Raw genomic sequence first — 14,781 nt, forward strand, 5'->3', positions numbered from 1 at the left:
AACTCATTGTCGCTTTGGGCTCAGATCCTAAGATTTCAAGAGCCAGTTTCCCATGGTGAGGGAGTGGTCGGAGAGAAGCATCAGGCGAGGGCCGGAACTTCGGGGTTCTGGCGGAGGGGAAAGGGAAGGGGGCGCGCTGGGCGCTGTCCATGGTGCTGGGAAGAAAGCGGCTTCACTTCGCTGTACCCAAACCACGATCAGGTGCAAAAGGGGGACGATAAACCAACTCTTGCGGCAGGGGATTTTTTAATTCCGGCGAATGTGAAAAATACGCATGTGGCTGCAGTTTAAACAGTACTCTAGCAGTGCTCTGCTCTATCTCCCAGTCTTTAGTGTTTAGTCAGACAACAGCGTTAACTGGTCATTATAGGAAGGTTTTCTCCTTAAAATGTTCCATATTTCAAAGTAATGTAATCATCAATTTTTGATGTACAATGTAAAGAGGAAGGCGGAAAGACAAAGGGTGATTTGAAACTTTAAACGTATCCAAAGACACCTAGCTATTTCCAGATTTGGTAGTATATAAATGCAGAGCATGACTTAGCCTGTTAGATAACATGGATTTATCGAGAAAGTATTAAAACTGTATTGATCTAATTTCATTTAAATATCCTCTGAACTCTACGCTGGCCCAACGCTGCAGTTATATTTTTGCCAACAAGAATAACAAGAGCGATTTACCTATTGTAGTGTGTATGTGTGTACATTTGAAATGGCTAAGATTTCATTCTGAGTTCTAAAATGGTACTCTAACAACCGCATGCTCTTAAAACAAATTTGGTTTCTTAAAAGACAGGTGGCCAGAAAGAAAATAGGATGCAGATAGAAATTATTTCAAAATGTGGATGAAGAACTAAATGGAAACATGACTACCTAGTAGGTGACTCACACTTTTGTAAATACACAGTTACACACATTCACATATACACCTTTAAATATATATACTGTTACACACGTGTATAAAATACATGTCTTCAAACACAGAAATGTGTATATCTATCTATATATACATATTTGAAATTGGGTAACAAAATTTCAGATAAACTATTAACCATGTTTGGTCAAACCAGAAATGTGAAACACAGGAAAAGAATTTATCTTAATTGTGTTAACCATGAAAATCTTACTTTGCCTCAACTGCTTGAATCCATGTGATAATGAAGGAAAAAGACAAAAATTCAAACAGCTGACACAATGATCAGCAGCAACTGACAGCATCTCATTTGATATTTGATATCAAGCACTAGATCAATATTTGTGAGATCAATGCAATTTTAATGGTTTTCTTTCGAAACTGTATGAAAGCCAAATTGTGACTCTGTGCTAGCGTTATTTTTAGAGCTGGTTATTCCAGGGGATGATATTAAGTAATTTACTGACGCAAAGGAACAGGGGGAAAAAAAAAGCAACTAACCCCCCCCCCCAAAAAAAAAACCCAAAAAGAAAAAAACAAAACCAAAACCACCACAACAAACCATCAATATTTCTTCAGTTGGTAAATCCTGATTATCTAAGTACCTAGAGAAGGTGTGAACATTTATTGGAAAAAAGCCATTTATTTAATTATGGTTTAAAAAAAACAAAGAAGAAAGTAAGCGAGATGAACTAGAACAGAAATACTTTTTTCAAACACAATAAGATTAGGTGGTAGTTGAGGAAAAAGAAATGAAAATGATAAAAAGAAAACACCTAGGATTTTCACCTAAAGAGTTCATCCCTTCATCTGTGGAATTCAGTGTGAAATTAGAGATTTTTCTGTGTCCCAGGCAGAGTAGGAAACTGAGAGCCCTATCTGAAACTCATACACAGCAAGGTTCCTACAAAAGTCAAATAGAGGGGAAAAAAAGGTAATTAGGTATATAGTATAGTTTTTTATTTTCCTTTGAAGAGTTTATACCTTAAAAAATGAAATGCAAATTAATCTAACTCAGAGGCATGTAGGTCCTCAACCTATCTTTAAACAGTAATCTAGGAGGGTTCTATGCTTTATTTTTCAGACTTTCCTGCTTAGCAGTAACTCATTTGCCTACCAGCTCCTTTTGTTTGATAAAAATGCTAAACTTTATTTATTTGTTTTTACAGATTCAATTTTGAGGAATGTTCACCTAGAGGACTCCAAGATCTTCAGCCCCAACAGCAGTTTCTGGGGAGGTAGATGCTGGGGGTGGTGCAGAGGGAGAAGTAGGTGAACATTTCAGTAAGGCAGGGAGAAGGTGAGATGTGGTGATTGTGGATAGTGTTCCTGATAAGATGTTTAAGTTTTCAGGCTAAAGGAGAAACAAAATGTCTTTCATTTGTAAGTCAACTCTGATTAAAAACTTGGAAGAAGTTATTTTTTCAGTTGAAATGATAGGAACATTTTAGGAAATTTCTGATGCCTGACCTAAAGATCTCATTCTTGTTCAAGATAAATAATAAAATACTTCAAAACGATGCAATTCTGAATTTTTCCCCTTTTTTCCTTAATGTTTTTGATGGCAGTGAATTGCCTAATAATAAAACTGTTAATATATTATTACAAACAGATCACTTCCTATAAAAGGCAATGCCTTATATGCTTTTAAGTGAAATTCATACCTAAGTCCTTGTGCAGAATTAAAGTACCTAGTATATTTCTAAAGTGCCTAGGTAAAGACATATTTTCCAGGATTTTAATAACTCCATAACAAAGTCATTCTCTCCATGTGTCTCTATGCTCTATTGTATTTCATGTCTGGCAGATTGCCTATAAAATAGACACCAACAGTTTAAATCAATTTTTCTTTAATGGAATAAAGCCAACCTTACACACAAATACACATTACATACAGACAGAATTTACAGATGCAAATGAAGTTGGGGCATTTAAAAATATTTATTACAATGCCTTAAAGCATTTGAACATGAAAATTTATTTAGAAGAAAATATGTTTACAAACAATCCCAACATATATTGAGTACCTACTATGTAACAGGCACTGCAAAGACAAACACATACTGTATGTATTGTTTATTTCTGGTGGGAAGGGTATATATACCCCATGGATGGGTATGGATGTTCACATGTGTGTATGTGCACACACACACATATATGCATACATACATATTTTTCTATTAGGTCTTTTATTAAAAAAAAAAAAAAACAACCCTGAGTTACCTCAAAGAAGGAAATCCACTTTACAGTCAATTGTAGTTAATTCAGACTTCATTTTGACCAATCATAATTTGACCAATAATTTTTTTCCTCATAGCATGGACAGTACTTAGAATTTAAAAGTTTAGTGTTCCAAAAATGCTGCTCTTCTTAAGCCACTTTGAAGTAATGCTAGTGAGTCTAAGATCCAGATCTACATGTTAATCTCTAGTTTTGCCTTCAAACAGAATTCAGTTACAAAGAACTTGGAAAGATTTTGAATCTATTCAGAAGAGGAAAACTCTTTAATTTTCTGAGGAGTAAAAACTCCCCAAGAAACTTCATATAGCTTCTTAGATTTTGCTTAGCATACGTGATAAAACATTGATTGTTGCAGTTTGGTGACCCATGAAATTTGGGGGTTAGTTTTCTCTTCAGACCAGAGCATATAATTATGCAAATAAAGAGCTGTCACTGATCTAGTGAAATACTCACAAACACATGCACTCTGAAATTGGACAGAAAAGTGAAAATGGTTGGTGATGTGATGGTGCCATGGTTTGTTTTCCTGCCAAGTTTCTATCCAAGTTCATTATTCAAATTGTAAACTTTAAAAAGAGACATATCATTCTTGGGGTGTTGGTTGTCTTTTCATTTCAGATTCTTTGTATTGGTACTGCAAGCTGGTTACAAAGTACAGTTCAACATTATTTTACCTATGACAGTCTCCCATATTACCCTATGTAATAGCCAACGAAGAAAAGCTGAATGCTCTAGAAAGAAAGATGAAGGGCCTCTCTAGATTTTTCTAGAAACATGTTTCATGTATATTTCAAACAGAACTCAACCCAACAATACAAAGAATATAGTGAAATGTTTTCCACAAATCTCAAGGCAAAGGGCTGGGAAAAGTTGCCTGGAAGGCCTCATGGGTTAAGTCAAATTTCCATTTTCCAGTTTTTCCATTAAAGGGGAAAATACTGGGCACTGCACGATATCCACTTAATGGTCAAACTTTCAGGATGATTTTCTCCTATCTAGCAATTAAAGCCCACTATATAATATTTGGTCACTTTAACCTTTATGGTTCATTTACAATTACCACTCCCTAAAACCTTTGTGCTAAGCATTAACAAGAGTTCTTAAATATGACCATGCTCTCTGGCATTGAGGTCTCCCAATTCCAAAGTTACCACTGCACAGGCTGTTGCATAATTTTAGATGTCATGGAGAGTCCCACTGATGAAATCTGAGAAGGCTCATGTCAGACCACTGACTGCTAAAGACATCACTACATGAAAGATCAGTGGTGTGAAACTTTAAAAACATTGATCCAAATGAATCAATTAAATCAACATTCATCCCTCCTAAGTGTGAGGTTTAAAACTATCATTGTTGCTTTTTTTTTTTTTTAACTCTACATAGATTTCAAGATAAACGTTGGAATGCTTTGATGGCTACTTCTATTCTCGAATCTCCGTTAATCGACTTTGTGCTATTTCCCTCTTTTCAACATCTTCCACTTGGTGTACATTCTTTACTTTTAGTACAGTGCATGACAGTTGCAATGCTTTAAATCTAAAACCGCCTAACAAAGCTGACGCTTTAGGTAGGGTAGCTTTAAACTCTGTGAAGTGTTGATTAAAAACCCTTTCCCAGACTCAAACTGATCTTTTTGGAGATTAATAGAATATTAGATAAAAGGAAGACGAACAATTCAAGAGACTCCCACTCAGTCACTCTATACAAGGAAGGAAGGAAGGAAAGTATTCAATTTTTGAAAGGGAGTACCTCCTGGAGTCTTTTATTTTATATTATTACAGCCCCTAATAAGTAATCATAAAATAACCACCATTATTATCGTTTTTTTTTTGCCACCCATATTTCAAAGATGAGAATGTCTCACATTTATTTAAAGACATTTTTTCCCTATAATGGCATGGGGAAAGTTTTTGAGAAATTTTTAGACTTCTGTAATAGTAATCTTTCTTAAGTGAACCAGCATTATAGAAACCTGTCAGTTTACAGTTATAAAACTATGATTGTAACCGGAGACACATGTGTTTGGATTGTGACTCCAGGTAATCCAGAGAAATGTGTAGAAATTTTTTAACTTATTAGCCCTGATAATACAGTTAACATATTTTGTCACTCACACTCTCTCAAAGGAGTTACAGGTTTTAAAGAAGGGAAGGCTGTAAAATATGTGTAAACAGGATATTTTCAGATTAGACATAATACACCAAGGACTTATATAGGGACTTGGGAGCAATTTAATGTCACTAGACTGTTTTTGGAAAACATTTGTTTACAGTATATTAAAGTATATTTTATAAAATGATAGCTTAACAATGGCTTCAGATTTCCTTGTAGCTCAGGAGATATTTTAGATATTAAAAACAAACATCTTAAAAACTGTTAGCTTTGTGAAAGGTCCAAGCCAAATAGTGAGTGATCAAGTTAAGTTAGGATATTACCTTACAGCAACAGTAATAGTAATAAAAGCAGCGATGCAGTTTAAAATATTGATGAATGCTGTCCCACCATTCTTTTTATGTTTTTGCTTTTATTAACCTCTATACATGAATAGATGAACTTCTGAGCAAGAATACGCTGAGGCTTGTTGGGAAAATTGTTTTTATTTTAAAATGGTAAACAGAAATATATAATATATATGAAACTCCTGTGCTTTCCTTTTTTTTTTGTATAAACAATAATGCAATCCAGGTCGAAGCACAAGGCAGAAACTTGAGAAAAGAACAATTATTATTACAAATAGATTCCCCCACCCCCTTCAAATATCCATGAAAACTTTTACCGGCTACGTGGTCAGATACCTTTATGAAGTTCTAAAGCCAGTATCTGGCTTCGAAGTTTTAATAGGACTATTTTGAACCTCAGATTTATCAACAACTCCTTGCTTCCCATTCCATTTGCTCTAAGAACCGAGTATATAATTTTTAAAAAAAGCCTACATCCTAACTTTCAACCTCTACTCTGCTAAAAACCTGTCTAAAGAAACCAAAATGGGAAGATCAGAGCAGAAATACTGTTAACACTTGTCGCCTCCAAGCAGGCGTGTTACTACCAACTGACTGTTGTTACTCCAGGAAAATTGAGGTGAATTATATTACTACATTTATACCAACAGACACACAATCAACAGGTTAAAAAAATCTTCCATTACAAGGAATCTTATCACTCATCAGTCGGAGGTCTCGGCTGGTGTGCCTAGCTCTCTCCGGGTTGCTACAGCACAGATCCAAAAGGAGAAATTACATTTGCACAACTTAAGTTTGCAAATAGATCTCCATAGACAGTTAAACAAGGCTAACAACCCAGTAGTTTTAAAGTATTAAAGGCAATTAAACAGTGATTCACTCTAGTTGCAAGTAAAAGTTTTCAGAAAGTGAGAAAACTGAAGAGAAGGGACAGGAGTGATTTAGTTTATAAGCTGAGCATATTTACTTTGCTCTAATTCAGGTGCATAAGCTTCATAAATTTAGCAATGTACAAGTGTTGATTTTTAAAAAAGCAGTAAGACTAGCTCTCCTGTGAATACTTTCATACAGTGAAAACACCAGTTTATAACACTTTGAATAATTATTCAATCCACGTCACTTCTCATATCCTCTCAAAGGAAGGTACCATTATTGTACACAGTTCACCATTACTTCTAAAACAGAAAAGATTGCAGACCAACACGCTGGATGGACACTGTTGAGGTGATACATTTTAAGTTATCCAGGAGTTGGATAAAATGACGTTTTGATGTTTTCTCCTACAATGTGTCTGCTAAAATAATATCAAAAGATATGTATATGACCACTGAAAGATCATTTTGATTTGCCATCATTAAAAGTATAAGAACGAATTAATGCATACCAAACACAGATATTTTCAGTTTTAAAACTTGCTGAAATCGGTTCGTAATATAAAAACATTTTATCCATGAGGTGGTTATTTTAAGTTCTTTTTTCTGAGAAGTCAGACAGTTCTAAGTCGTGTTGGGTACATTTTGTCATGTCCTTAAATAAGGCAGGCATATTGTTGCATACACTTTAAAAAAGGATGAAAAATATTAAATTCAGACCCTCATCTGCCAGAAACAGAATCTTCACTAACTAAATTCAAGTAATTAAAAATTGATGTTAAGATTTAATATTTGAATGTAAAAGTCAGCAAAATCTTAACTTATTTTACCTCCTATATTTCACAGTGTTGGCCAGATATTAGCTGGATTACAGTAATTGTTGAAACTGTAGGGCAAAACCCTGCAGAGGAAGTGGACTACTAAAAATTATGTCGTTGGATTGAGAGGAAAAAATCTTTCACACTAGGTCTTTCCCCTTCTGTTGGAGCAGAAAACTAAAAAAAAAAAAAATAATCTTAGCCCCACTCAGCCTCTCTGAAGGAAAAGGCGAAAGAGGACAAGATTCATTCACCTGATGACCATAAAATACTACCCCTAAAAGGATCGAACTCCATGAATCAGAATAGATCATTCTAGTTAGGATTGTCCACAACAGCAAACTTTGTCCACATTAAGATTTAAAAAGCAAAACAAGTGTGCGATCTAAATTACAATGCCACTCAATACACATTTAAAAAGTAAAGTCAATTCTAATGATAAAGTTAGGAATTCCACTGAAAATGGGACCTTTCACGCTTAAAAGATTTGCTCATCATTTATGTTTCGGTTTAAACAACGTCTTCTGAAATTAGAGACTTGTGTAAAAATCTCCTATTCAACTGGCAAGGATCTTTCAGCGGTAAAGTGTAATCGGTACTTCACAGATTCTTATGCAAAGTTTTTCTTCTGGTCTCGAAATGAAAATAGATTGTTAGAGAACAATTTGCACTCCCAAGACTACATAGCACATCACTGCATTCACGTTTTGAATTTAAATTTGGCTTTTCTGAGGGGATGAGGTGGGGGAAAACTTCCTTTAAAAAAAAAAAAAAGAGGCTCAAGAGGCCCTTAGGAGAGACCTACTTAAAATGGAAGTTTGAAATCTAGAATAAAAGTTTGCTTCTGCTCGGCGGAAAAAAAAAAAAAAAAAAAAAAAAAAGGACATGATTGAGGGGAGCCGGGGGCCAGGGCAAGCAGCGGCTGCGCTGCAGCGGGCGGTAGGACCACGCAGACGCCGCTCGCCCCGCAGTGCCGGGCGGGCTCCGTCAGGGCAATTAGAAGCGCGCGGGCCGCGCCGGGCAGGGCGCTGTCAGCCTTAATCTGCGCGCTGACGGGCAGCGCGTAGCCCGAGCTCAGCCCGCAGGAAGCGCGACCAGTGAACCCATATTGCTTTGACAGTTGCACTCATCTAGAAATAATGCAAAACGCTATTTAGATGTATATATCACGACCCTGTGCTCTAGGAAGAAAACAATCTAATGAGGGGCTGGGAGTCTGCTCGCCGACAACAAGCAGTTAGGAGACGTGTGGATGCATGCTCGAGTGTGGTGCCTTTGCTTCCCCTCCCCCGTCTCGCTCGTTCTCCTCTTACAGCTCTTCGTGCTTTATTCTGTGGGAGCGCCGCGTCAGAGCCGGCTTGAGGGAACTGGTCTTTGCCTCAGAGGCTTCGGTAAAGAATTTGAAAATAGACGGGAAGCTCTTCCAGGAAGTTAGCTCGTGACGGTCGGTGCCTGCAAAAAACACAGATTCGGTTACGAGGCGGCCTCGCTCGGTAACAAGGCACAGGCCGCCCGGCTGCCATTCCCGGAGCCCGAGCCCCGCCCTCGGAGCCCGCGTCCCCCGCGTCCGGCCCGAGCTCCTGCGCCCGCTCCCCAGCCGGAGCGCGTCTCCAGGCCCGGACGCGGCCTCTCCAGGCCACACCTGTACGCGAGGGCTCTCTTTGCCCCCAGGGCTCGAGACTGTCCACGTCTGCTTCCTCCGCTGCTCTGCAGCTGGCGCCCGGGGCGGCCCTCGGAGACCTCCGCAGCCTCCGGCCCGAGGCCCCATCCCGCCCCCGACGCGAGGACGCGGCTGGGCCACCCCCCGCGGGTTGCCCGAGGCGCGGCCGGGCGGCCCCGGGGCCTCAGCCCCTCCGGGCCAATCGAGGCGCTCGGAGGGAAGGGCCACTCCCTCTCCCGCTTCGAAACCACCCACTTCCCCAGGCTCCGCGCGCGCGCGCGCGCGCGCGCGCGCGGGCGCGCGCGGGGATTGGTTTCTCCTGCGCGCGGGACCCGGTTTCTTCGCCCACCCCGCAGCACCCACGTTTCTCTGCTACCCAAGAGAATAAAATAAATCGGAATTTTCTTGCCTCTCTTGGAAGCTGTGCCGTTAGACATAATTTGTCTCAAGGAGGTCACTGCGACCAAATTACATGGGATGCTTCATGAAGGTTCAGATTGAAAGGAGACTATCCCTAGAAGTGCCCTGGGAGGCTACATTTTTACAGACTTTAGGGGACAGTTTTAGAAAAGCTAAAAAAAAAGCGTTTCAAAAGCAGTGACTACAAAAAGAGCATCTAGGCCTTCTATTTTGTCGGGAGGAATTCGACTTAGAAAATACAAGTTTAGTTTGTCACTTTACTGGGTTATTTTACTACAGCTTTTTTTGTGGCTTCAATTTGATACTAATGTGTTTTTCAAATCAAACCTACCTTCAGTTTAACGCAGGCAAAAACTAACATGATGTAGACATAAGAACAAATGAGGATATAAATCTGTTTCGACTCCTTGTGATAACGTTTCATTTCACTAGCCTCTTCATAACAACCATTTGTTTAATTACAAAAATAAAAATAATAACAGCAAAGACTCCTAGCATAGAAATGAGTGAACAGCTTTGAAACAGTTGAAATCTCTTCCTAGATCACTCAATTATGCAGAGAGACACTGCCTGGAAGTCTTGGGATTCAGGGCCTCTGTCTGATACTTTAACATTGTTAATGATAATTCTTTAGTCTGTAATAGTAGGTCATTGCTATGGTTACTCTACAATGGTGCAACACTTTGCTTTCCCCTTCAGCTATTCGCTGAGACCTGGTAACCACATTTGTTGCCTAGCAACAGTTTTGTGACAGTATCACAATCTGGGAGTTACAACAATAAGGATGCTATGGCTGCAGTCGACCAGAGAGCAGAAAGCTACAGTCTGTGCATGGGACTTAGATACGGGAACTGGCCCTACTAGAGAACCCCTGTCTTTAGAGGTGCCCTCACAAGGATGGTCTCTATCCTCTTATCCTCTGCAATTTGGCTTTATGAACTGGCACTGGGAACTTAGATCCACTATTTAAGTCATATCCTTGAAAAATATCCTCCAACACTACTGTATTCAGATAACAAAAATGAGGTCCTTTCTTGTTTGCTTACGCATTTTTGGCAAAATTCAATGTTATTCAATGGGAGAGAGAAATGAGTATAGGTTATTTTGGCATAACCTAAAGTGCCTGACTTGAATTTGACAAGTCTTAATAGAATTCTTGGGGGGAAAATGTATGTGTATATATATGTATGTATGTGTGTATATGTATGTATATATGCCTGGCTGCATCAAAGATATATAAACTTTAAAGTTCCTTAAAACATACATAACATCTAGATATTTATCATTGTAATTCTCACTGATTTATTCTTATGACAATCTTAAAGAATTCTTTTGAATTTGGAAGGCATTTATATTCTCTAAACCCAAGTAGTAAGTCATTCTAGATATGCTCAGACATACCTACTTGAAGTAATATTTTGTGGGTCTATCGAGAGAGGGCCTAGTTTCTGGATAGGTTTATGCAATACCTGTTCCTATTTCTACAGTGCTTGCGGATCTAGTTTCACTTCAGTAATAACTAATTGCACTTACAATGATAAAATACTTTAAAATCTATGGTATTCCTGTCTTTTGAAGATGCACACTACATGGCAACACCCATTTCCAAACACAATAAGAAAGAAAGAAAGAAAGAAAAAAAAAAGAGGTGTTAATTGTCTTCTTTTCCTTCTCATTTCCCATGCTTCCAGCCTCATTTGGCATTTCCTCCATAGTGATCACACTTACACTTAGTAGTGTTACCAAGGCTATGATCAATTTGTGAGCTTTCTCAGGGAATTCTTCTCATAATTCCTCCCACCCCATGAAAACCAATTCAATCTATGAATCTAGAGGGACCTAAGGAGTCAATGGTCTGAAGCAATTTAACTCCTTTATTTTTTCTTTCCTGGTGACAATCTTTCTGAAGGATGAACTAATTTCCCTGGTGATAAAATGACTACAAAGGCTTTTTAGTTTTAGCTTATGATGACTATCTGCTTGACTAGTCCTGGGCTGAAAAGACCAAAAATCCCTGAGTTAACTGAGTACCTGCACTGGCTCTCAACATTCACCCTTGCAATTTAAGAGTATAAATTATGAGAGTATGTGCTCTGTCAGTGGAAGGGAAATTGCTAGGAGTGAAGGTAATAAGTGAAGTGGGGTAGAAACTGAATTACAGACAATAGAGTGGGGGAGGGAGAAGTCTCCCTAAAATAAGGAGTAGTGACATGAATTTTTTATATAAAAATGGCTTTCTTTTCAAAAATTATCAAAGGAGGTTTTTAATAATTTTTTTAAAATAACATTTGCAAGTTAGGTAATTGCATATCCATCTGGGGCTGCATATACACATTTCACGAACATGTTTGGAGACCATTTTCGAAAGGTCTGAGCCAAAGTTCAATGAAAATATTTATAAATTAATATGAATATCTACCTATAGAATGCTTAGAAAACGGAAACTTTTGAGAGCAGCTTTCCAGTAGCTAAAAAATACACTACTTTAGGCAAACTACATGAGGACAGAAACACTGGGCCATTACATTATCTATTCATAAAAGGATATAAAAGTGGAAATTTTAGGCCAATCAAAAAAGGAGCCACTTATTGATAAGCTGCAGTGATGTGTGGGTAATATGGAAAATTATTCCATTTTGCAGTAACAACATTATGTATAACCATGGTCTCATCTCTATCATAACTTTACCCTAATCAAAACCTCATCTTTTTAGGGACTACGAACTACTTTCCATTTTTCAGACCCCCTATACATAATCTAGAGGGGTTCCCACAATGTAGAGAATAAAGGGTTTCCATGTTAAATACCTGCCACGTTCTCAGGGAGTGATTTTTGTATCTTTTTGGATTGGAAGGCTTGTTCTTTCTGGATAATTCACCTTTGGGGCAAATTCAGTTTTCTAATCCATAGAATCAATTCAGTATCAAAATAAAACGTACTGGTTCCCAGTGCTTCATGACAAAAATGGGCCTTTGTTCAGTCCCAATAAGTGATTCTTAGTGGGCATGGCAATGGTCTCTGGGGCATTTTGGAAATGTGTAGGGGTATTTCTGGTGGTCAAGATGATTGGAAAGAACTATTGGCATTTAGCAGAAGAAGGCCAGAGATGGTGGAAATCCTACAGTTTGCAGGGCAGTAGAGCACGATGAAGGATTGTTTTGTATCCCACATGGTTTTCAAATGTTCCACCAGCTATTCATGTAGTTAAAAACCCTGTTTATAATTATATGGGCTCAGAATTTAGATGTGTTTAACAAATAATCTCAAAGTACTTTTGGCATCATTTTAACATATACAGAATTTTCCAGGAATCCAACTACCATGTAAATTGAAGGGATTTTATACTTTATGTTGTTCAGAATATTAATAACCAAGAGTGGTTTATACAATTACCAAGAGTGGTTTACCATATGAGAAAAATCTCATCCCTGATGGCATCACTGCCCATGAAAGTTGAGCTGCCAATAAACACACCTGCATCAGCCTGCATTTGTAGCTGTTGAATCCATGGTGATTTTATGTACAGGACTAAGTATCTGACTACTACATTATGCCTGCTTATGTATATTTTCTAGGGCACTTTAAATATTGATGTGGATATTATTTTTATTATGAGTTACTTTTCTTTTATTCCTTCTATATGTTAACTAAAGCATTATAATAATTTAGCAATCTTAGAGGTAGGTGGATCGTATTATCTTTAGAATTCATATCAAGACAGTAAAAGCACTGCATAAGATTTGTTTTAATAGGAGGTATTTAAATGATCAAGTGTCAGCTTAAATAAAAATGAACAGTTAATTCTTTTTTTTATTATATTAGAGAATAATTTTCCCTATAATCTGAGCCCTACTCTAGCTATCTCTTTTATCCTATACAGAGTAGAAAATGCCTGTTATTTCTCTTAATGTTTCTTCCATAAATACTGTTTGTCAATGATCTTATTCACTGGTAAAGAACCAAAAGGCAGGGGGCAGGGGATCACCCATAAAATACTAGACTGATTATTTATCCTTTACTTATCACTTGTTTTAAAAAATAAACTGTAGCAAATTTCAAAGTGGTAATGATAGCACAAATGGTCAAAAGGATTAGAAACTTTAAGTATGAAGTACGAGACTGTAAATCATGTGAGAAAGATCAAATTGCTAAAATGTGTCATTTGTTTTCCCCAAAGACTATGTATTTTAAAAAGGTATCTTGTAATGGAACTGAGAAAGAGGAAGGCTACATTTATATAATAGCATTTAGAAATTAAACAACAACAAAAAAAATGGTTGGGAATAGCACTGAAAGTGGAATGCTCAAAGAATAGGGTAAGAGAGAAGAAAACATTGCTGTTTCTTCTGTCTTGTCTATTCCCTTTACTTCTTCCTGTGATGACTTCAATCCAAGTGTTTCTTACAAGTCTGCCTTGTCCACACTCCTCTTCACTTGATCTTGGTGCTTATATTTTTTGGGCAAAAACCATGCCAAAATATGCTAGTGAGTTAGCAGCCAAAATCCTGATGTTTACTTTGGCAGATGTAGACTAGTCTGAAGCTGTACCTCATTTTATGCAGTAGATGTCTTAAAAACTTGTATGTAAATATAATTTCTGTAAATAGAATTTCTTTAAAGGAAGAAGTGGGTTATTTACCTCCTCAACAAATCTTTTAATAAAGTGAAGAAATGTCTGGGAAAGCAAATAATCACTCTTCAAGTGATATTACACACATACACACACACAGAGATGCATGCGTGTGCAGACACACATAACACACACATCAAATTTGTGAGCCAGAGATGAGGTTTACTAGTATAATGATGGACAGTCTAAGTTCTCACCAAAGAGATAATTTAGAAGAATTTCTTGGTCAGCTACTTGCTATTCTAATTATTGCTAGTCACCTTATTTTACATGGCCCTAGACCAAAAGGTCACGGAATAACTTCAACAATCTATGCATTATTTACATTTTCTGGTCTGGTTTAGAATAGGGAATATAACTGTTGACAGAGTGACTTCTGAATACAAAATATAATTTTTATGTCTTTGTTTTAGGGTGAGGGAAACTAGCACGTGCCCCTACCCTCCTACCTTCTCACTGATATTCTCCAATCACCCTTCCCACTACAAAAATATACTTTATTTTTAAAGCAAAAGGTAATGAATAAATTTTGTTCCCTATAACAAAGGGGGAAAAACCTAGAAAGATATGAAACATTAATATTAACAGGATAACGTGTCTATGATACTTTCAAAATGACAAGGTTTGATTTTAAAAATTGATCTTTAACAAGAAAAAAGAAATATGGGCAATTAGGAAGTAATGAGGACCCTGTCAATATAGCTATGTTGATGATAACAGGTAAGGGAATTCTTGAGCAAATCTAATTTATAAAAATCAAGAGGTCT

At 37.4% G+C, this 14,781-nt stretch overlaps 1 protein-coding gene across 4 annotated transcripts in view; it reads right to left on the minus strand.

Moving 5' to 3' along the window:
- Positions 1 to 2,746: 2,746 nt before the first annotated feature.
- Positions 2,747 to 14,781, minus strand: part of FAM172A (family with sequence similarity 172 member A) — a 444,471-nt gene continuing 432,436 nt past the window's right edge. For all 4 annotated transcript variants that reach the window (XM_047877340.1, XM_047877329.1, XM_047877319.1 and 1 more), the window contains one exon: positions 2,747 to 8,755. In XM_047877340.1, coding sequence (XP_047733296.1) covers positions 8,613 to 8,755 — 143 coding nt within the window. In that variant the 3' untranslated portion in view covers positions 2,747 to 8,612. The remainder of the gene's footprint in view (positions 8,756 to 14,781) is intronic.

This window comes from Prionailurus viverrinus, chromosome A1 (genome assembly GCF_022837055.1).
Source record: "Prionailurus viverrinus isolate Anna chromosome A1, UM_Priviv_1.0, whole genome shotgun sequence".
In the NCBI taxonomy this organism is placed as follows: domain Eukaryota; kingdom Metazoa; phylum Chordata; class Mammalia; order Carnivora; family Felidae; genus Prionailurus; species Prionailurus viverrinus.